This window comes from Xenopus laevis, chromosome 8L (assembly GCF_017654675.1).
Source record: "Xenopus laevis strain J_2021 chromosome 8L, Xenopus_laevis_v10.1, whole genome shotgun sequence".
In the NCBI taxonomy this organism is placed as follows: domain Eukaryota; kingdom Metazoa; phylum Chordata; class Amphibia; order Anura; family Pipidae; genus Xenopus; species Xenopus laevis.
This window is the reverse complement of record NC_054385.1, coordinates 64993957-65017386: the sequence shown is the minus strand read 5'-3', so window position 1 is coordinate 65017386 and position 23430 is coordinate 64993957. Positions and strand designations below refer to the sequence as shown.

Genomic DNA, 23430 nt, shown 5'->3' with positions numbered 1-23430 from the left:
TCTGCATATAGAGAGACATGATGTCTGGTGAATTTAATAGAGTGAGCTCTAATACATCTTCTAGGCAAAATGAGCCCACCTATTTGATATATATATTGTTCAAAAAACAAATATTTAGTATGGCTCAGTATGACATATAAGGCCCAGAGTTTTGGTATATTGTTCCCAAAATGAAATCGCTGATGCCCCAGAAAAGGTCCACATTATACTCACTTGCACTGCCCAAGTCCAAGTCAGAGCCCTCCCCGCAGTATCCAGACAGTGTGAGCACCAATACGCGCAGCTGGGGGGGGGAAGAGCAGGTGGAATATGGGGCGCAACAGAGGTGAATGCTCGGAGCAGATACAACGTCTAATCGTGCGGGAGTCGTACTAAACTGTACATGGCGTGTAACAAGGGATCCGGTAGGTGCGGGGATTAATGTAGAATGGCGAGGGGAGTGTAGCTCCCTATAACTCGCTTTCACTTTCACTTTCCCGTAACCATCGCATTTCTGGGAAGGACGGTGAATCCCTACGCTGCGCACAAAGCCCTGTGTGAGGCGGACTGGACACATCAAGGCAAAGAGTCGCAGTTACAGAGGGGGAGTAGTTACCGGCTGCAAGGTGAGTGCTCATTGTTTGCTCTATTTCTTGCTTGCCTCGGCGGACTGCTTTCCCTGATACCCCTCCCTTTGTGCCAGCCGTTTCTTGCACCATTCATTCTATAGACATATTGGCCACTTTCGTGGAATTGTATATCATTTATCCTTAGTAACAATACGTACTGGGAGAACAGACAGAGAAACCCTAGTGATAATTGCTGCTTTACTCAGTCCAGTACTCAATGTATATTGTATTGTAGTACCATCTGCTTGGGCAGAACCTGTATAGTTGGCAAGATTAGCTACTGTCTGACCATTCTGTTGTTGCTCTCCTATGTCAATCATTCCCAGATATGATACACAGACCATGTATTCTGTGGTGCAAATAGAAGCTACTGGGCTCCAGGCAAAATCTTTTTTGGACCAGGACCCCAGATACATCTCAGAGAGGAGGCTACTGCCTGCAGTGTGGCTGAAGTATGGCCCTAGCCTTTCACCTTTCTGAAGAAGATATTTTTCCTAACAGTACAAAACAATTCTAGTCAAAGGCTTTCCATAAAGCAAAAGTACTAAAATGTACAACTTTCTATTTTTGTAAGATTCCTGCAAATGTTAAGGGAAGTGCCCAATTCTTCAAATCCATTTGATTGGAGGTTGTTTAGCAGCATAACTCAGAAGGGAAGCGAGAGTAACGTAAGCCCCTCTCTATCTAAAATATTTTTATACTTTTTTTTAGCAATGTCATCTACACTTTATTTGCTGTGAAATATTGGAGCCCAAACCAGGTCTTGTATGCTTAGCTGAGTCTGCTGTACCTTTATGTATGCTTCAGGATTTATTCTTGATTCTTGTTAACACAAAAGATATGTTGTCTTGTAATGGGTTCTAATAATAAGGCTCACATCATTTCTATTTGCAATGTGAATGACATTTGTGTGTATGCAGAAAACTGTAGCTGGTACTCAACAGTATGTTAAATATTATAAGAGTGGTGGCCATGGAATTATCATATAACATAATTCACTTTAGTTTTATTGCATGCTTTGTATGTGAGCCTAAATGAACCAGGCAAATTACAGGTATAGAATAAGGATAACTTTAGGATTATCTGTGACCTTATTTAGATCTTCTGCTATTCATCTTCTTTCTGTCGTGCAAACTCCATTTTGGTTGAAATGAAAGTGCTACAATAGCAACTATGTTGCCCAAATAGAGGCAGACCCCAGGTTACATACAAGATAGGGTCCTTTCTAAAGTTGAAATTGTACATAAGTTGGAATAGATACATTTACTTATTTAATGCAATTTAGATATTTGTCTTAACATAGAATTTATTTTTAACTTTCTGTGCAATATTTATTTTACATTTCTGTGCTCCGCAGTAGACAAAACACACCAGGTGGTTTAATAAAATGAAATGCTAATAAAGGCCAAGCAAACCAAATACATTACTGTAATAGCCTCCATTTGAAAGTGTGAGTTGTATGTAAGTCGGATGTTTGTAAGCCGGGTCTCTCCCTGTATTTCCATACAGCATGCTAGTTATTCATTATACTATATGTATAATTTATAACTCATTCTTTATTATATTGAAATGATGGTGTTCAGTGCAGCTCTTGAGTAGTCTGGGGGCTACAGATTTTCTTGGAAGGCCACATCCATCTCACAGGCCTCTAGTTTGACTTTTTACAGACGTAGCATATGGAACCTTGCAGACAAAAGGAGTGCATGCTATGGCACAATACAGACAAATAAACTTGTGTGGACCAGTGTGCCTTTGAAGAGCATTATTAAAAATACATCACCTTAAACTGGTATACCCAGCTATAAATGTACCTAACTTACAGTGATTCTGACACATTCCTATTAGTGGTGTAACTAGGAGACCACAGGCCTGGGTTAAAAACTGCAACCTGAACACAATGACACAATATGCATTCATCTCATGTAGTTTATACTTGCCAGTGCAACCCCCTTTTCCATAATTCCTTTAGCTATTACTTTATCATATATCATACCATTCATCTTTCTTTTGACCATTTCTTGTCTCTCTTTACAGGAAGGTCATCATGCATCCAGTCTGGACACCATGTTTTCTTTTTGCCGTGGATTTTGCCTCTGTGCTCATCCTGAGATTATTTCTTACTTATCTACTCCCCATTAATGCCCCCATACTTCTGGCATGGCTGGCAGGATTGGTACGATTTGTGGTTCTTACTCTGGGTATTTGCAAAATTAGTAGTAGGTCCAAACTCCCTCCATGGCTGCAGGGAGAACACTTGACATTGATCAGCACTGTTCTTAGCTTCCTTGTCCCCTTCTGTTCTGCTGTGATTGCTCTGATCTCACTGAGAAGTAGTACAGAGCTACTGTACAGCTGGAGTCGATGGGACGTCTTCCTCTTGTGTTACCTACTCACATTGACCTCTGGCATCTTGTGGCACCAACTGTCTCCCCACAGCAGAAAGGAGAAGACAGCTGTAACCCCATCATCCTCTTTGAGAAGGTTAATTACCCTTCTGCAACCTTATGTATACAGATTTCTTCTAGTGGCCGTGTTCCTGGTACTGTCATCTTGGAGTAAGTATTAATATAATGTACTGCCCTAAATAACTGCTAGTGTGTGTCATTATTTGCATGTCCAAACCAAAAGCTTTCATAATTATATTACAGAGGTGCAAGAAGATACATTTATAGCAAGAAAGGTAGAAGAATCACTCTTAGTTGAAAGGACTTGCCTGCAATAATAATTCCAATAGTAACTTTAAAGGGGACCTGTCACCAAAAAGTTGTATAATAAAAGTCCTTTTTACATTAAACATTAAACCCAACTTATTTTTTTTTATTAAACATTCATACCTATTATAAACTATTTTAAAACTGCTGTCAATCATATATTTCCTGCCCCTACTCAAGCATTAGGCATAGAGGTCCATTCTGCACTTGCTAGATGTCACTACACTCCTTACTTCCCCCTCCATCTGCAACATCTAGGGGGTTATTTTTTAAAATCTGATTTCATCTGATTTTTTTATTAAAGAAAACTTAACCAAACTCCCATTCCCAATTTTACCTTATTTATCATTAAATTAACCAATCAAAAATTGTTTCGCAGTTTTTCGAGTGAAAACCCGAATTGTACAAATTTTTCGGACTTTACTCCCAAATCACTGATTATTTTCAGATTAACACTCAAAACCCCCAATGTTTTGGGTTATCAGTCCAAACCCATTGCAGAACATGAAATCTTCAAATTGAGATAGGGACATCTGCTATTGACTTGATCTTGATGCCAGATTTTCGCATTCTGGCTTTTTGCAACATCTGGGGTATTATATAATCTTGAAAAATTCAAGTTTTTGCCCCAAAAATCCTGACCAGCTTGCTTCAATAACAGTGTCTACAAAATGGCTGCTGTCTGCTTGATGGGATTGTGATTTTCAAGATTAAAAGACACAAGATTGAAATCATTTATGTCATGGTAGTGAAGTTTATTTTGCTTGACATCATAAAATAGTATTTGGTATTATTTATTAGGATGACAGGTCCCCTTTAAGCAGGGGGGGGGTAGGTTTCAGTGTGGTGTACTGTATGCCCTGCATACAAATAAAAACATCTGCATCCTATCAGAAGCTTCCTATATTTTGTATCCTACATTCCACCCACTGTCTATTCACTGTATTGAAATTGAACAGATTCACAACTCACAAAGGTATCATCACCAGTGATCTGTCAGTGAAATGGTACATACAATAAGGTACAGCAAAAAAGTGCTCCTAGCACAGATTTTGCAAGAAGTTTCGTTGTTGTTATTAGTTCTCTTTATTTTCAGTCCATGTGCCATCTACTGGCTGTTTACATAATATACTTATATAATACACAAAAGCCATGAATATCCTGTAAATTATAATCTTATAAACGGTGAGTTCTGATGTCATCAGTTATAAACGGTGAGTTCTGATGTCATTTCTGTCACATGACTCATTGAAATTTGTGTATTATAATTAATAAAGTACCCCCAGTTGCAAAATATGAGGATATTAGAAGGTACCTCGGAGTTCCATGACCTGTATAAAACACTCGCCTTCGGCCTCGTGTTTTTATATGGTCATGAAACTCCTCGGTAACTTATAATATCCTTATATTTTACAAGAGGGGGTACTTTATTCACTATATAATAATATTAAAGGGGAACTCCGGCTTCCAAACCAAAATTTGATAAAGAGGCTCACATAACCCAGAAACCCCTAATATACCCATCACAGTTACCTGTTTCTTCAAAAAGTATGAATAAATGCCATTTTCTATGCTGAAATCCAGCTGTTTAACAGTTCTTCTCTTTCTGCATCTTTTGAAATCCTGGCAGGGAAGGAGGGACTAAACACTAATGTTACAAATTGTAACAACTTCTCCACAGCTTACAGACAGCATGCAGGAACTACATAACCCACAATGCATTGCACTGTGATGTTCCTTTACTTATTGAAATCATATGTGCTGGGAATTGTGGGGTTTGGAGGATGCAGGCTGAGGACAGATGGCTGTTGATACAAAGTAACAGTACTCAGACAGCTCAGTAAAGTAGTCAGATAGATCAGCAGGAGAGCAAGGGGCTAGGCTTAGTGAAGTGTCAGAAACCATTAAAAATATTTTTTAAATGATGTATATTGCAAAGTTGTTTGAAATTATGTTTACTTTTCAAAAAGCTAAAGTTATGTTTTTGTGGAGTTCCCCTTTAAGTGATGGTATTGCTTTATTTTCTGGCTTTTTAAAATTACTTTCCATTATTTATTTTTTACTGTTTTTTCAAAATCTAACTTTTAAAGTTGAATGTTCGTGTCTCTGGTGTGTGAGTCTGGCAGGTCATTAATTCAGGTGAAGACTCTAAACGGATACAATTTTGCAACATTTAGATGATACATTTCTCAGCAGCATCTCTGGAGTATTAGCAACTATTGTATCAATTCTAACAGCTGCCTGTAATGAAACCCAGAGATTCTGCTCAGCAGGAAGAGATAACAAATGTATCAATTAAATGTATCAATTTAGAACAGTTTACAGGGTTGGCGACCCCCCCCCCCAAAACTGCTTTAGAAGGTCAAAAATTACACTTTACACTTCAATATTAGAAAAACTGTTACACATAGAAAGTTATTGGAAAAAGTCATTATTTCTGATAATCTATCTGAAAACAGCTAGTTTGTTTGAAGGTGAACAACCCCTTGAAACAGTTTTCTTTAAAGGGGTTGTTCACCTTCAAATTAACTTTTAGTATGATATAGAGAGGAATAGTCTGAAACAATTGCAAATGTTTTATTATTTTAGTTTTTTTTAGTTATTTAGAATTTTATTCAGCTGCTCTCCAGTTTGCAGTTTCAGCATTCTGGTTGCTAGGTTTGAAATTACCCTAGCAACCATGCATTGATCTGAATAAAAGAACTGGGATATGAATAATAAAATAATAAAATAATGAGTAATAAAAAGTAGCAATAACAATACATTTTAGCCTTACAGAGCATTTGTTTTTAGTTGTTTTTAGTTGGGGTCAGTGACCCCTATTTGAAGTCTGGAAATAGTCAGAAGATGAAGGCAAATAATTCCAATTGAAAAGTTGCTTAGAATCAGGCATTGTAGAACAAACAAAGTTTATTTAATGGTGAACCACCCCTTTAAATCTGAATTCAACCCTTACTTAAAAACCCCTACCCTACATAGTCCCCCCTCCCTCCTCCCCCCATCTGCTACCCCGGGTAAATGCCCCTAACGTTTTACTTACCCCTCGGTGCAGATTCAGGCATCGGAATTCACAGGCTCCATCTTCTTCTCTTCGGAAATCTCCAGGAAGTGAGCGGTGTATTGGCGCATGCGCAGTTGGAGATTGCCGAAGGGAAGGAAGAAGCTTCGAAGATTTCCGAAGGGTAGTGGAAGGTTTTTTTTTTTTAAAGAAAGGGTTGAATTCTCCTTTAAGGGGTCTTATTTATGATTTGCTATGAAGTCAAGTGCTGGAACAGTATGTGGCATACCCCAGCAGGCAGCACTGTATTTATGGGTAAAACACAGATCTATAAGGCTCGATTCTAGACAGCAATGGATTCTTCTCTAGTGCAAAGTGTGTAGCAGGGTGCAAAAGTGCAATGAAAAGTGTCAGTGCAAAGTGTGTAGCAGGGTGCAAAAGTGCAAAGAAAATTGTCAGTTTGCACCTTGCACTGCACTTGTAAATGAGTGTCAAGAAATTTGCTATTGCGTTTAAATTGAAGGAATGTGCTTTTTAAAGTTTTAATTTTGTGTAAATAACCACAAAAAACTTGGTAGCACCTCTCACCTGTTCCACTTATTTCTGGATGTTTTCCCAGACTGTGCAGTACTTTGCACTTTAGTACAGCAGCCAATGAGCAACTAGGGAAACAATAGTATATATATTTCCCTGAGTGAAGGAAGAAACAGGAAACATTAATATTTTTAATGATTGCTGTCATAGCTTTTTGTATGGATTTTTGTTTTACCTATGGCAACACCATCTTTTCATCCACTGAAGGGTGTGTAAATTATCCCTCAATATTATTGACTTTTGAAAGAGATTAATTTTATAATCATTAAATATAATCCGATTAGCTATTTGAAAAGTGTCTGTACGTTAATGACAAGCCAAAATATCTTTTGTCTTCTTGGTCTGACTAAATTTCTATTCCTCTTACTTGTAATAGGTGAGATGGCTCTTCCCTCTTACACTGGGCGTATGACAGACTGGATAGCCAACAAGGAGGATCCCTCTGCCTTTACTTCAGCTATTATAGCTATGAGTCTGATCACAGCAGCAAGGTGAGAGCTCACTAATTACCTCCCTTACAGATAGGCAAGGAAATCAGAGTCATGTTATATTTACTGTATTTATGTTCATCCATATTGACATTCCTTATGACCAATTAATTGAACAGTTGTTTTCATTTATCGTCTGTAGGTAAACAGAACCTATCATGTGAATAAGTCTATATAACCATTTACCAATATGTTTCTAACAGTGCAGTTACTGAATTTGTGTGTGACTGTATCTACAATGTCACAATGAGTATGATCCACATTCGCACACAGGGACAGCTCCTCCGCTCCATCCTGAAGCAGGAAATGGCATTCTTTGACTCCATGTCTGCAGGTAATCCATACAATATGCAGGGCCGGATTTGCATAGTGGGTGCCCCTAGGCCCATTGCCGTTCGTCACCCATGCCCCCCCTTTATTCATTCAAATTTTCATAATCGGGACCTGAGTAATGTGGATTGGGTATGGGAAATTTACAAAATTATTGTATTTTATTATTATTGTATACAATTATTGTATTGTATCTTCTGCACATGCTCAGTGTTTTTGAACCAATGTGGGTGTGGTTGGGCAGCATGCCGCCCCCCTAAAATCCTGCCGCCCTAGGCCCGGGCCTAGGTGGCCTTTCCACAAATCCGGGCCTGACAATATGGAAGACATCCCATCAGGTTTCTTGTACTATATTATACAGTTGGTGAGTCAGATGAACAAACATTATATGATATTGTTTCTGAGGGCCTGGTTAATACTAGAATACTAGCAATAGTTTTCACATAATACTAGCAAGGGCTTATACCTGGCATAAAATAATGTTGGAACTAAGCGAAACCAATAGGATTAAACATGACTCTAGGGAGCAGTGAAGCACTGTGGTGTTTCCTTGTCAGTCACAAGAATAGCTATAAATATATACTTTAGACAGATAACAAAACCATAGACTGTCACCTCTCCAGTCCATAATGAACACTGCCTTCAGGCTTATACTCCTCAGCAAACTCTCTTCCTCTGCCACGCCATTCTGTCAATGCCTGCACTGGCTTCCACTACTCTTCAGAATTAAATTCAAATTAATGACCCTGACATTCAAAGCACTTCATAACTCTGCCCCACCGTACATCTCTGATCTCATCTCTATATACTCACCAAACTGCTTACTACACTCCTCTACTGACCTGCTACTCAACTCTTCTCTCATTACAACCTCACATGCTCGCATTCAAGACTTTGCAAGGGCTGCACCCCTCCTCTGGAACTCTCTCCCACGGTCTGTCTGACTTTCTCCCAACCTTTCTGATTTCAAGAAATCTCTCACTATGCTTAACTACCAAATGCAATACCACATACAGTACCACATTTCTCACCCACTCAATTCTGATCTTGCCCACTCCCACACCTTGTGTATTATTGCCTTCCCTTTAGATTGTAAGATCATTTGCACAGGGCCTACCTCACCTTTTGTACCGGTATTGATTGTGATGTATGTAACTCCATATGTTCTACCTATGTAATTCATGTGATTTAGTTGTATAAACACATTTACTTTACAGTGCTACGAAATATGTTGGCGCTATATAAATACATGTTAATAATAATAATAATAATAATAGTACCTGTGTGATTTTTTTTTTTAAATTGGGAGATGGAGACACAGGAGTGGAAAGACACATGACTCATGATTTCACTAAGGTGGACAGTCACAATTTTAAACACTACCCAGTTTTCTAGACTATTAAATCACCTTATATATTCATATTATGTTGCTTAATTCATGCATAGATTTATTTATTTATATAGTGCCACTGAAGATACACTGGTGGAAAAAACACCTCATGTTATTGTTTGCAACTTATCCTGTCTAATATCATATCATAAGTATCATATCATATCATATGTATGTATCTGTAGAGCTGAGGCCTAGCTGAAATAGAGTACAGGCCATACACAAACCCTTCATAATTTCTTCTCAATTATCATTGTCAGCATTGTGATTTTTTCTCTCTTTTCTTTGTTTTATTTTCCTTTCTTCAGTCCACACCATATCTTCTTTTTCAGAGGTGCTCATAAAATCTAAAACCAAGAAAAACTACAAAGCTGTTCAGTTAGCTCCAGTAGCACATTAAGGGCCTATTTATTAAACCTCGATTTTTTTTCTGGTCAAGTTTTTAAAGGGGAAACAAAAAAACCCTAAGTTTTATTATATATTATTGAAGATAATGTCATCTGTGCTTGGTTTTGTAAATTATTCCCAAAAAGTCTGGGTTTTCGGGCGACAAGTTGAAAAAATTGAGTGTCAGATCAGAAAAAGTCGTACGATTCGAATTCTTACCAAATCTTGTTGCAATGATTTTTTTTCAGGGACTTTTTTGAGCAGATATTTTGATAAATTAGTTAAATTTGTGAATGAGTTAGGATGACTGTTTGATTTAAAAATAGGAAAAAATTGAGTTTTAGTAAATAACCTAAACCTCCTAAATATTCACCACAGTGGGTAACTATTTCTGAAAAGTATCTCAACCAATGTCCCCAAGCACTTTCCCTTGGATACCATAAATAACATTTATTTTGAGTAAACACTAATGATCGTACACTTAAGCTCCCCATAGACGCGACGATTCTTCTTGCCGAAAGACCGATTTTAGTGAAGTCCGACCAATCCTTCAAAATTATCGTGCGGTTAGTGGGATTTGAACAATCGTACATCTTACGATTTTTTGGCCTACATCTGTCATGAAATTGATCGGCCAGGTTAAAAAATCTTTATCGGTCCCAGTGCAATCTATCTATGTTTGCAGGGCCAAGCAGGCAGCTCCCCTTTGTTTTCCTGACAAATTGGTCTTTTTAGTTGATGGTCAATTCATATGATTGTACGATCGTTCCTGCGAAAATCGTGGTCTCACAATGAGGATCGGATCTTTTAAAAATATCAACATCTATGTCCAGCTTTACCCATATTCTCAGTATTTGGGATAAAGTGAAATATCTAGCAACACAAATCTCTCCCGCATTTAGTTGATCGGAAAAAGCATAAATAGGTATATTGGTTTGTGACATCATCATCATCATTTATTTATATAGCGCTGTCAAGAATGATGTGCAAGTTATGTAGCAGTGGTTTTGGGGAACACATACATGCTACATATAGCTAGCTATATCTGTTTACACAAATACACAATAATGTTGATTATTTTTCCATTAAAAATGACTTCTTTTACAGGTGACATAACGTCTCATGTTACTACGGATACCATAACAGTGAGCGAGTCTCTATCCCATCAACTAAGCCTGTTGATGTGGTACTTTATGAGAGTGGTTTTCCTCAGCTTTTACATGATCATGTTGTCCCCAAAGCTGACTTTCTTCACAATATTATGTCTGTGTGTCATTGCAATTGTTCCTAAGCTAACTGGAACATTTTATGAGGTAAGGCAAGTGATTTATTTAATATAGCATTAGGCTTGTGTCTTGCATGTAGGGAGTTCAGCTATTGTGGCTAGATGGTAAATCGCTCACCATTTTCCTGGTGTAAATTATACAAAAAACCTGTCATCCTAGCCATTTTTAGAAACCATTTTCATTAAATATTGTTGCATTACTACATACAGTTATATTAAAAAGCAGAAATATTTTCTGCATCTCTTACTGAAAAGCAGTGAACATTTTTCCCAAGCCCAATTATGTCTGGGGAAAAATATCATTAAAACTTAAGATTCTTAGTAAATTTTATTTACAAGTGACTTAGCTGCACCATAAAAATCCATTATTTGTAAATATATTTTAAAATAATTTCGTACAATAAAAGGAGCTTAAAATGTTTTGCTGAGTAAATATCTTTCAACCTCTGAAGGGTATGGCTGTGCGCGTCCAGGAATCTTTTTCTAAAGCCAATCAAGTAGCCCTGGAAACATTCTCCAATATGAAGACTGTAAGAAGCTTTGCAAATGAAGAGGGTGAATGTCAGCGCTATGAGCAAAGGTTGCATGACACATACCAACTCAATAAAACTGAAGCTTTGGCTTATGGATGCACTGCGGTGGCAACTAGTGTGAGTAGCATAAATATACTCTTTAACTTATAAATGATTAATTTTTGTTATTATTGTGGTTATATTATAGTATTTAGCACTGGGTGGATGTTAGCGTTCACCATTTGATACGTACCCCTCTAAAATCACATTGAAATGAAGAGTGAGTGGCAGGCATTATTCATATAGAAAAACATGCATTCCATGCATTACATCATCCTCATCTTCTTAAAACACAGTTTTCTGGCCTGGTGCTGAAGGTTGCAATCCTGTACTTTGGTGGACGTTTGGTTACTAATGGAGAGGTCAGTGGAGGGGAACTGGTGTCCTTCGTCTTATATCAGCTGCAGTTCTCATCAGCTGTGGAGGTGAGAAATAGAAGTCAAACGATTATTTCTAAAGGTGGCTAAATCATTAATGTATACATTGTCCAAAAACAGTTTAATGCAATTAAGACAAACTAACTGTAAAACTGAAACCTGTATTGATTTCTACAAAATGAAATCCCCAAACCTTTAGGCTGAATGGCAATGTAAGTGTTTAAGCACTGTGCTTTAAAATGCTAAATGATCTCTTAAGCAATATTTTGTGTATCTTGCATGGTTTGAAGTGCCTGAATAACTGAATACTCACTAGTGCATGTGTGTGTCACTCTCGCAGTCTGTCTATCATGTCTTTCTCTGGGAATGTGTAATTTGAACTGTGAAATTGGTTCTCTTGTGGAAAAGAAAATGTATTACAGCTACACACTGGTGAATACCAAAGTGAAAGTGTTTATTGGCTCATATGTGAATCATTTTTTGGCCTTTTAATGTGCTAAAGCTGTTTTGCAATATACTAAGGTATTGCTCAGGATGTACCCAGAGGTCAGAAAAGCAGTTGGATCTTCAGAGAAAATATTTCAATATATGGACCGTAAACCTCAGTCACCTGCTCCAGGCAGTCTGGCCCCTCAGGATCTTAAAGGGATAGTCCGATTTCAGAACGTCACTTTCGCATACCCGACTCGGCCTGACTCCCTGGTTTTACAGGTATCTTTTATTTATTAATTGTATTCTTGTGCAACTCATTATCTCTATCTTCTATACCAGTGATCCCCAACCAGTAGCTCGTGAGCAACATGTTCCTCTCCAACCCCTTGGATGTTGCTCCCAGTGGCCTCAAAGCAGGAGATTATTTTTGAATTTGAGGCTTGGAGGCAAGTTTTGGTTCTATAAAAACCAGGTTCACTGCCAAACAGAGCCTCAATGTAGGTTTACAATCCACATGGGGCTACAAATGGCCGATCATAGCACTTATTTGGCACCCCAAAAACAGTTTTCATGCTAATGTTGCTCCTCAACTCCTTTTACTTCTGAATGTTGCTCACGGGTACAAAAGGTTGTGGATCCCTGTTCTATACTCACAACCAGAGGCCTGAACCAGTTTTTGTCATACGATGCAAGTTACTTAACAAGTTACTTATTTAATGCACTTAACAAAACATTGCATTGAAATATACTACACGTCCATGTGATTTATGATGGACTCATACCACTTGCATTTAACTAACTTATTTTCCCTGCAGTGCTATGTTTAGAATACATTTAGAATATCTTAGAATACATTGGGGTATATTTATCAAAGAGTGAAGGTAATAGTGAAGTTCCGCCACTAGAGTGAAATTCCGCCACTCTCCATTCATTTCTATGGTGTTTTTAAAGGCGTATTTATCAAAGGGTGAAATTTCACTTTCACCCATTGATAAATACGCCTTTCAAAATCCCATAGAAATGAATGGAGAGCTGTGGAATTTCAATCTAGTGGCGGAACTTCACTCTTTGATAAATTTACCCCATTTTGTTGGTGGTCACAACAGGTATACTAGAATAGCTCAGATATATGACTGCACAAATTCCTCAGATAAATATTCATAGAGAGCACTCTCTCACTTTTCCCTACATAAACTGCACCTTTTTTACCTTACGGAAGCAGCAGGGTTTATGTGTATCATCTTGTGCCACTGAATCTTCTCTTTAAGACAGTTTGCCAACAGTAAGCATGTGTTGTTGATGCCAATTTGGATTTCCCTTCAACTAGACATGCTACAATATGTGTCTATAGCCCATCTGTGCTACTCATCTTGTTCTTAAAAGGCAAAGAAAATGGGGCAGATTTTTTTTTGGGGGGGGGGGCAAACTGGTGTGGTTCCGGTGGTGTGGTAGGGGAGTACTATCCAGAAATACTTAGAATACTAAGGGGAAGATTTATCTAAATGTGAATTTAGAGCTTAATAAATAAAAACTTACTCATGTTCTATTCATTCCTATGGGATTTTTAGAACTCTTTTTATCAATAGGTGAAAGTTAGAACTCACCATTCGATATACACTGTTCTAAAAATCCCATAGAAATGAATAGAACATGGGTGAGTTGTTTTTATTAAAGGGGACATATAGGATAAATTAAAAAAACAACAACTAGTTTTGTAGGTGTAGGGATGTGAAAATCTTAGACACCCTTACACTTTACAGAGAGGCACATCCCTAGTAATATGGACACCTCAGTGGGTCCTTATGGGGACCTTGTGCTTATGTAACCCCTGTAGTTCACACAGTGTACACCAGATGGCACTGTGCCAGAGTATAAAAGGTTTAGGAACCATGTGCTCTGAGTCCATTGCTTTAGCCCAACCAAGCAGGCTGGAAGGGAATGGGTAGTGCTGATACTCAATTATAGATCACTCTAGGAGTGATAGAGAGGTTATTTAGTTGAGCAGCTCAAGGCTCCGCTGAGGAGATTAGAGGGATTAAGATCCCAGGGTATTACTGACCCAGAGTAAGGAACCAAGTGTTGAGGTAGGGATGGTAGGAATTCCCCTAGTCTGCCACTGGAAGATATCCTGAAAACTGGGCGATACCCATCACATGCTGTCAACTCACTCTCTGCTGTGTACTCCCTAGCCTGTGGGGATTCAGCCTATACGTGCTGTGAGTATATGCTTCCTTTATGCTGCTGTGTATGTTCTATGCTCCATTGTGGATCAATGTGCTAAATGATCTATGTGCTATTGTTCAATAAACACAGTTCTATGTTCAACCGTTAAAGAACTACTGGCGCCCATCATTGTGCTATTGCACCTTGTTACAGTTACAATACACACTGCCTCCACCGCGTTGCGAGGGCTTACCCGAGAGAGAGCGCGAGCTCATCTGTGGTATCAGCCCACAAAGGAAAGTAGCTAAAACTGCCCTCGCACAAGTCAGTTTACTATAGCGCTACATAGGAAATAATGTATACTTTATGATGCTGGTTTTACTTTTGGCTGTAAATTAGTATTGTCTTCAAAATAAGCCTCTCTATTTGTGCTCCCCATAGCTGTTCTCTGGTCCCTGTCCCTGTTTCAAATGAAGGGTGGGTGTGTCCTAACGGTCTCTAGCAGAAGCACAGTAGATGGGGGACATCCAATCACTGACCTGCAGTCACACAAGCAAAACAGGCTTCCGTTCCCTAGCAGGTCAGCCTAGCTGCTGATTGGTTCATATCCTACAGTGCAGTGTGCTGAATGCTGCCGACTTCCCAGGACAGCCTGGGAAAGAAGGCAGCAGGAAGTGGAACAGATGGGTGGGACTAGTAGGGTTTTTGCAGAAATGTTCAATAAATCACCCCAAAAACACAACTTTTTATAGCACATTTCTTCTATATCGAAAATAGTTTAATGCGCTGGTACGTTCTTATTTTTTTACATAATATGTGTCCTTTAAGCTCTAAACTCACATGTTGATACATCTTTTAGTAAAGAATTAGTAAATAGACATTTAAGATCTTCAGGTTAGGTTAGTGGGAATTTCCATTATTATTTGGAAACAGTAAGATTTTTACCTGGACTGGATTTATGGTTAAATACACTATGCAGTATTCAATAATGTATTGTATTCAATTGCAATGGGTGATAAATGTTCTTTTGTGCACTATCCATTGTTATATGAGGAAAATATGGCTTAAGTTTTGCTGTTAAGTAGTGATGGGCGAATTTGCGCCGTTTCGCAGAAAAATTCGCGAAATTCGCGAAACGACGAAAAATTCGTTTTTGGCGCCAGCGTCCGTTTTTTCAAAAAAAAAATTTTGCGCCGACGAATTTTTGCCGAGAATTTTCGCGGGCGTTTCGCGAATTTATTCGCGGGCGTTTCGCGAATTTATTCGCTGGCGGCGAATCGCGCAAATTCGCCGCAAATTCGCACCTGGCGAATAAATTCGCCCATCACTACTGTTAAGAACATTATGGGTATGGAATAATTTATCTGGAAACCCCTTATACAGAAAGCTGAATATTTTGGGAAGGCCATCTCCCATAGATTACATTTTAAGCAAACTATTTTTAAAAATTATTTTAAAATGGTTTCTAGCAGACTTATTGATGACTTTTTTTTCTTGACATGTTACAAATTTGTAATCAGTTTAAGGAAAATTGTGTTTTGAAGTTTGGAATAGAGTTTTCAGGCTATATGTCCCCCTTCAGGCTTATTCAAGGACATAGAAAAGCTATGAACTTTGGGTTGACAATATTACTTATGTGACTTATGTCAGAGACTAACCTGTATCACATGAAGGAAAAGGAGAGCTACTAATAGCATGTACAGTATCAAGCTGTTGGGATCATGGTGGCTTTTTGCTGCACTGTTGTGATATATATTTGGAGGCTGGAATCTGTGTTGAGTGAATCTGCCATGTTTTGATTTGTGTCAAAATTTGCAAACCGGTGTTATAATTTGCCAAATTGCATTGGAGTCAATGGGAAGGCAAAATCACATGCATTTTTTGCTCAGTATATTGTTATACACGCTGTGTAAAAAACGGAGTAAAATTTGTTTGTTCTTAGTGACTTCCGTTGGAATCAATGTAAAATACAGTGGCAAATCTGGCATTCTAATTGGTATAAAATTACACACACCATGCAATATTTTACACAGCTTTTTATACTGTTTTTTTAGGCGAATTTTGTTTTACACAGCATAATAAATATGCCCCTTAGTAACTGTTTCTGTTTAAGCCAGGGGTGTCCAAACTACGGCCCGCGGGCCAACTGCGGCCCGCGGTCCATTTTGAATTGGCCCGCAGCCAGGGCAGGATTAGGCAGTTGGCTAGGGCCCGCCTGATTTAAGGGGCCCGGGGCAATGGATGGAAGACGCGATATCCTCCACTTCCAGACTGCTGCCAATCAGGGTCCGCCTATCTGAAGGTTGCCGTGCGGCCGGCTCAGGATGGAGAGAAACATCACCTGCCCCCAGCATCTTCTGGGTTCCGGGCCCCTGCGCACTTCGGAGGTAAAGTGAAGTGGTCTGCCGTATCTTCCGGGTTCATGCGCACATTGAGGTAAAGTCAAGTGGCCTGCCGCATGCGCGCATCTCTGGGCTTTCAGCTCTCTGTCTGACTGATACCCTTAGGTGGTGGGCCCTGCTGTCTTAAGTAAAACATGCCAGAACCCTCAAATTAAATTTCCATCTACCGAGGCAGTCTTAGAAGCTGGCCGTGCCTTGCAATAAACAAGGGAGGAGGGTAGCAATGTAAGGTTATTAATTGGTGGATGTTTCATTAAATATGTATATATATATATATATCTATATCTATATATATATATATAATATATATATATATATATATATATATATATATATATTAACAGTGTCTCTCACTCAGTGCCTTGCAATAAACAAGGGAGGAGGGTAGCAATGTAAGGTTATTAATTGGTGGATGTTTCATTAAATATGTATATATATATATATATATATATATATATATATATATATATATATATATATATATATATTAACAGTGTCTCTCACTCATATTCTTGTCTTTTAGGGTATTAGACAGGTTACGGTTATCTCTTTAATCTACAAATGACTAAAACTATGGCAGCATAGGTATTCCCTGTACTAAGCACAATTCAGCAGGAACAGTCCCTAAGTTTGCTCATAGTCTGTACAGAGAGATACCATAAAACTATGGCAGCATAGGTATTCCCTGTACTAAGCACAATTCAGCAGGAACAGCCCCTAAATTTGCTCATAGTCTGTACAGAGAGATACCATAAATTGTAGTGGCTTCACATTTCATTTTGCCTGGGATCCAGCATGTCAGGATGAATGGTCGGCCCCCACACAATTTCACCTCACCAAATCTGGCCCTCGTTGTAAAAAGTTTGGACACCCCTGGTTTAAGCAAAAAGTACCATTAATAGTAAATAACTTACTACTAGCATACAAACACAGGCACAACTAATAATAAATCTGATCACCAACAGATAATATCTGGGTGCTCAAATCCCATTCCGAAAAGGGGTTGTTCACCTTTAAGTTCACTTTTAGTATGATATAGAATGGCTGATTCTACGCAACTTTTCAAATAGTCTTCATTATTTATTTTTTATAGCTTTTTAATTATTTGCCTCCTTCTTCTGACGCTTTCCAGTTTTCAAATGGGGATCACTGACCCCATCTAAATTCAAATGCTCTGTAAGTGTCACCTAAGGCTCCCTAAATTCAGAACAAGTGCTAGGCTGTCTGGTCTCTGCTCAGTCTTCTGCCTTTAGCATCCGCCTCTGGCTTCGGGAGGAGCCCTTAGCTACTCAGATGCCGCCAGGTCTTAAACTTGAGAAGAGCAAAGCAGATGTTCTGAACATGCAAAGGGGCACGTGCCTCCGGTTTTGGACGGAAGGCAACAGTTCAGGGAGTAGATGAAAAGCATAGTAAGGCAGGCCGAGGTCAGTACAGACGGAGTTCAAGCAAGGTCAATCAGACTGGGGTCAGTACAGGCAGGCAGGCAAGGGCCAATACTCTCCATTTATTTCTATGGGATTTTTAAAAGAGTATTTATCAATGGGTGAAAGTGAAAGTTCCATCCTTTGATAAATATGCCTTTCGAAATCCCATTGAAATAAATGGAGAGTGGCGGAATTTCACTCTTTGATAAATATACCCCTTTAACTGTAAAATCCTGTAAAGGCCAGCAGTAATTTTCAGTATCAGTATCATTTCTATAGCTATGTGGGCATCTAAAGTGAGTGATATATTATGTTACATTGTATTTATTATAAGATATAGGGCATATTTTGAAATTTACCATATGTGATGGCCTTGCAGTCTAAAGTATACTTATTTGTATTGCAATGCAATGATACATATTTGGCACTGGCATTTTGGCATTAGAATTTCTGGCTTTTAAAACATATGAAAATAGAATGTTTCTCATTATATTTAATTATGAAACAAAAGTAATGCCATATATATATATATATATATATATATATATATATATATATATATATATATATATATATAGTAATGTTAATATTTCCCACTCCTTACCGTAGCAAGTATGCTATTGAAAAACCTAATTTCTAATCACAGCACTTCCTTTCTTCTGCACTCAGGATGTTTCCTTTGAATTGCACCCAGGAGAAGTCACTGCCCTGGTCGGTCCTTGCGATGCAGGAAAGTCTACAGTGGTGCAACTCCTCCTGAGATTCTACCAGCCACAGAAAGGGGAGATTATTGTGGATGGGAAGTGCATCACCCTTTATAAAAATGAGTATTATCGGGAAAAGGTCAGATTTCTATTTACATGTACAAAAAATATCAGATTACTAATATATATATAGCATGCAAAGAAACATGTCCAAACACCAGTGTTTTTGCACTCTGCCCTGCAAGCTTTTGAAAAAAGATGCTGGCAGTGTCGGACTGTGGGGTATGGGTCCACCAGTGTCAGCACACCCTTCCCCCTTCGGGCCCCCACACCCCCTCCACAGGCCCCCTCCCCAGCCGCAACCCCCCCCCCTCTGCCCATTCTGACGTTGGGTGCTGGTCTTTGCACTACCAAAATGGAGTGCAAGGAGATTTGCCTTACTGTAAATACAATACTTGAATTTGGCAGCACTGTGCTTACCACCTGCCCAGGGCTGTATTAAGGTTTAGTGCTGTCCTAAGCACCAGACCTCAGCCCATCTTTTCAGCGATCAGATCATGTACAGAACATGAAAGATATTGGTCATGAGCATATTTTTTACGAGTAGGCATCATGCACATAAGCCTAACATCACCAAGAGCCTTCTGGAGTGGTGTAAAAGTTGCTGTCTTCTCTGGCGTTAGAAGGGCCCTCTACTGCAGGGGATCCTGTAATTAATCCACTACCAAAATTTTTCCTATCATGTCAATCCTTATCATGTCTAGGTCAGTTAAATATCTTGGTGGTGACCTTGGTGATTTTAGTGGCAGGACCACTCCTGCCATGAGGCAAGGGCAGTTACAAGGGGCGTCAAAAAGCTGCCTCTTGTAACTTTAAGAGCCGAATCTCCAGGTTAAAACCCTGAAATTCGGCTCCGCTTAGTGTGGAGAGCACAATTCAATTTTACACTGCAGGATGAGATCACTATTGTATAATACTTTTGCAATGTTTCCTACCCATTCTGCCCTGTTCATATCATTATGTATATGTATATTTCTTGGCAAGTATCTTCATGACACTTTTCTTTTTCCCTGTTCAAAACTCTGTATTTTTTTCCCCAAACACAGGTGTCAGTAGTGAGTCAGGAGCCCACTCTCTCTGCCCGCTCCCTGCAGGATAATATAGCCTATGGAATGGGAGACGTCTCCCTCGGATGTGTAAAGGAGGCAGCACAGACTGCACATGCCCATGATTTTATTTCTGAAATGGCAAGTGGATACCAGACAGGTGTGTAATCATATCACTCTGTCTCAATTCTTCTTTCTTTCTCTCATCACACTCCCATCTAGCACCAGACTTTGCTCACTACATGACCTCCACAGTTAAGTAAATGTTGGTTCAACCATATTTTAAAGGCATTTTTATTTAGTGACACAGTATCCATATGACTAGAATGATGTCCTACTGCAGTGCTGCCCCTGAGTCTCTTTTGGCATTCAGTTTGGCCTTTACCAGTATTGTACCACTGGCTCTATGTAGATTCCATGATCTGATTGAGTATTGATTGAATATGTATAAGCCCAGTTGTACACATCTCAATAACATGAATGGCAAAAACTAAAATTTGCAAATGAAAGATACGTACATGGAGGTACAGGTATAGAATTTAAACATGCATTCCAGTCAGGCCTTATGTGCATGAAAAACCTTTTTTTTTTTTTTACCTAGGATGGTAATAGTATGGAAATTTCATTAGGTTCCATTTAACTGAATTGCATATTTATACTTTATTATTGATATTATTATTTTCTGTTTACATATTTAATAATTTACTTAGTAGTTCCTCAGCTTCACCTTTCTACCAGCTACAAACAACATACACATGCCGTGAATCACTGAGAAAAAGTTATCTGGTTTCAAAAGCATAATTACAGTCAGTTATTTGCAATGCACTACTATCAAATGGCATTGCAGAGGTTTGAGGAAGCCTACCAATACATCATTAATATCAAAAAAACTATAACAAAAATAATACATCTATTAATGAAAAGGTATTGGTATGTATAATTTGTCAGAAATCTGTCTCTTTTCACCCAGGAGTCAGTTAAGATTTTGATAGTGTGTGCTGCATTGTTTCTCAGAATAATTCAAAATTCATTTTTGAGACAGTGCCCCTTTAAATGGCAAGGGATTACTGTGTGCTGGGTGATACATGAGAAGCCCCAACCCATTATTTTAGGAAGCTGGAGCTCCAACAGAACCAGTTATAGTAATACAAAATGCAAAAAGTAGGCATTTTTTCAGGCCAATCTCTGCTCCATGTACCTGCACTTTTCAGTGAAGATACATGGTGATGCAAAAGAAAGCAGATGTGCTCATCTCTGCCTGTAGAAAATCTACATAATGAGAGCGGCAGAGCCAATTTTCTCTGTGTTTCTCTGTGCCAATGTTAATGCTTTAATGTTTTTCCTTGTGGGTTCATATGTAGAAGTGTACAGTGATATTCTCCTCCACTTCCTGTCACAAATTTCTTTGGGTGGCTGCAAGGACCCACCAATAAGATTTTTATCCTGGGTCCAGCCCCAACTGATCATATGAAATGTTGGGAAATGTTATGGTGGAATCCTGAATGGATATGCTTTTTTTTAATCTCTTTGCTTAGATACATGTTTAGAACAGTAGTGCTGGAAGATACGTTCATTCTTCATATGTATCTTCAGGTGCTGGACAGAAAGGTGGACTGCTATCCGGGGGCCAGAAACAACGGGTAGCACTAGCAAGAGCTCTTCTGAGAAACCCCCAAATCCTCATTTTAGATGATGCTACTAGCTCACTTGATTTAGAAAGTGAACAGAAGGTGAGACGAGCAGTGATGACTACATGGATGTATACATTGAACATACAGATTTATATGCCAAAACAACCAATTACTGATGCAGGAGTTTAAAAATGGCTTGTCCATGTATTCAAATCATATATATTCACTACTTGTTGTTACATCTATACACAGTATTGAGCTGTGAACTTTATCATAAATGCTGCACACTTGTCTAACAATTCTAGAAGTATTATGGTATATCCATTACACAGGCTCAAACTTTATTGCTCATGAAATCAAACAGATCCTTGGAATTTTTGTCACCTGCCTTTTAAGCCATTAAACAAAATATTAACATTTGATGCAAAGAAGAAACAATCAAGTAATAAACTTTGCACATATTTCCTCTCCCAATAGGTGCATTGTGCAGTGTATGATGGTCCCCGAGATCGGACAGTGCTACTTATTTCCCACCGAATAAATACAGTGCAGAGAGCAGACCGCATCCTCGTACTAGAAGGAGGCCGCATCACAGAACAAGGGACACATGATCAGCTGCTGGAACAGGAGGGCAGTTATACAAGACTGTGGCAGAAACAGCTCAGCAGTTTTCAGAGAGTGAATGGAGAACAGCTGCCTTCACAATAACATCTGTTATTTATTACCAAAGTATTTTTCTGACATAGGCTCAGTTCTGATCATATCCACTTGAGCAGGTATAGGCAATCTTTCCTGACATCTTACTATCAGCTCAAACTATTTTTTGTATTCTAATAGTAGTATAGGTGTAATGGGGAATAAAAAGCAGGTGACATGGATGATACACAGTTATGTTTGTATGCTCTCTTCATGTCTGTATGGGTTTCCTTATAGTATTCTGCCATCCACCAGCACGCTAGAAATATACAGGCAGATATGTTGGCTGTTAACTCTAGTAGGGAATGGTCTGGTGTGAATGCTGAACAGTGTTTGCAAAGGGCTGCATATAATGCCACAATATTAAAGAAGAATATTAATACCATTAGGGAAAATTGAAGGTGAGGTATCACCTTAGTGTGGGCTGAGCAGCTTTGGGCCTGTTGTGTACAAGTTTTGTACCCCTTACCCAACATATATAATCTCAATATCCATTACACCTAGTTGTCCTGATTCAGGACCCAGCCGCAAAGCCCCCTCTGCCCCCCCCCTACTTTTTCCTGTACATCGGCAGTAAGGGCCAGTAAAGGGGGTTGGGCAGTGACCGGGTCAGGGAGAGTGGTAAGGAGAGTGGCCGTGTGGGGAGTGTGTCTAGGCCTGGAGGGCTCAGAAGATCCAGGGTCCACTGGGGTTTTTCCCGGTGTCCCACCAGCCCAGTCTGACCCTGTCCGGATTTTGGTACACACAGCTGAAGAAAGTGGCTAGAGAGTCGGGACAAAAATCAACTGGGGGGTTACACTGAGTTTGCATTGCTGAAAAGCAACTGCAAAGAAGATCAATAACAGCTGAAAGGAAAAATAGGAAGAAAACTAGTGAAGACAGATTTGTTATCAACTTCCACATTTCACCAGCTGGAGGAATGAAGTAGTGTAGGAGATGGGCAGTTGTCATTTTGGATTATTGGGTCTTAACAGCAACAACTTTTCTGTCATTTCTAAAAATACTTAATGAATACTTGTAGATGTGTTGGAGAATGGTTTGACCCTGTTCCTTCATAAATACACATTGACTGTAAACATGTACATGAAATTGTGTGTTTTATAAACATTAATTGTGCTTTGTGGCATATTTA

At 38.9% G+C, this 23430-nt stretch overlaps 2 protein-coding genes across 4 annotated transcripts in view; one reads left to right on the top strand and one right to left on the bottom strand.

Moving 5' to 3' along the window:
- tap2.L (transporter 2, ATP-binding cassette, sub-family B (MDR/TAP) L homeolog) overlaps nt 1-2661 on the bottom strand; it is a 20962-nt gene extending 18301 nt beyond the window's left edge. Inside the window, exon 1 of one of the 2 annotated variants that reach the window (XM_041572003.1) lies at nt 2602-2661. In XM_041572003.1, the coding sequence (XP_041427937.1) occupies nt 2602-2604 (3 nt within the window). In that variant the 5' untranslated portion in view covers nt 2605-2661. 2 annotated transcript variants of the gene reach the window in all.
- On the top strand, nt 490-23430 carry tap1.L (transporter 1, ATP-binding cassette, sub-family B (MDR/TAP) L homeolog). Of its 2 annotated transcripts, XM_041571878.1 has the most exons (13): nt 526-605; nt 1183-1276; nt 2643-3163; nt 7288-7402; nt 7603-7733; nt 10614-10819; nt 11244-11441; nt 11660-11788; nt 12263-12451; nt 18831-19004; nt 19972-20131; nt 21565-21701; nt 22080-23430. In XM_041571878.1, the coding sequence occupies exons 3-13, from the start codon at nt 2653-2655 to the stop codon at nt 22308-22310; spliced, it is 2181 nt and encodes a 726-aa protein (XP_041427812.1). In that variant the 5' UTR covers nt 526-605; nt 1183-1276; nt 2643-2652; the 3' UTR covers nt 22311-23430. The 2 variants fall into 2 exon arrangements, with proteins under 2 accessions (NP_001165360.1, XP_041427812.1); NM_001171889.1 differs by lacking the exon at nt 1183-1276 and having other exon boundaries at nt 490-605; nt 22080-22485.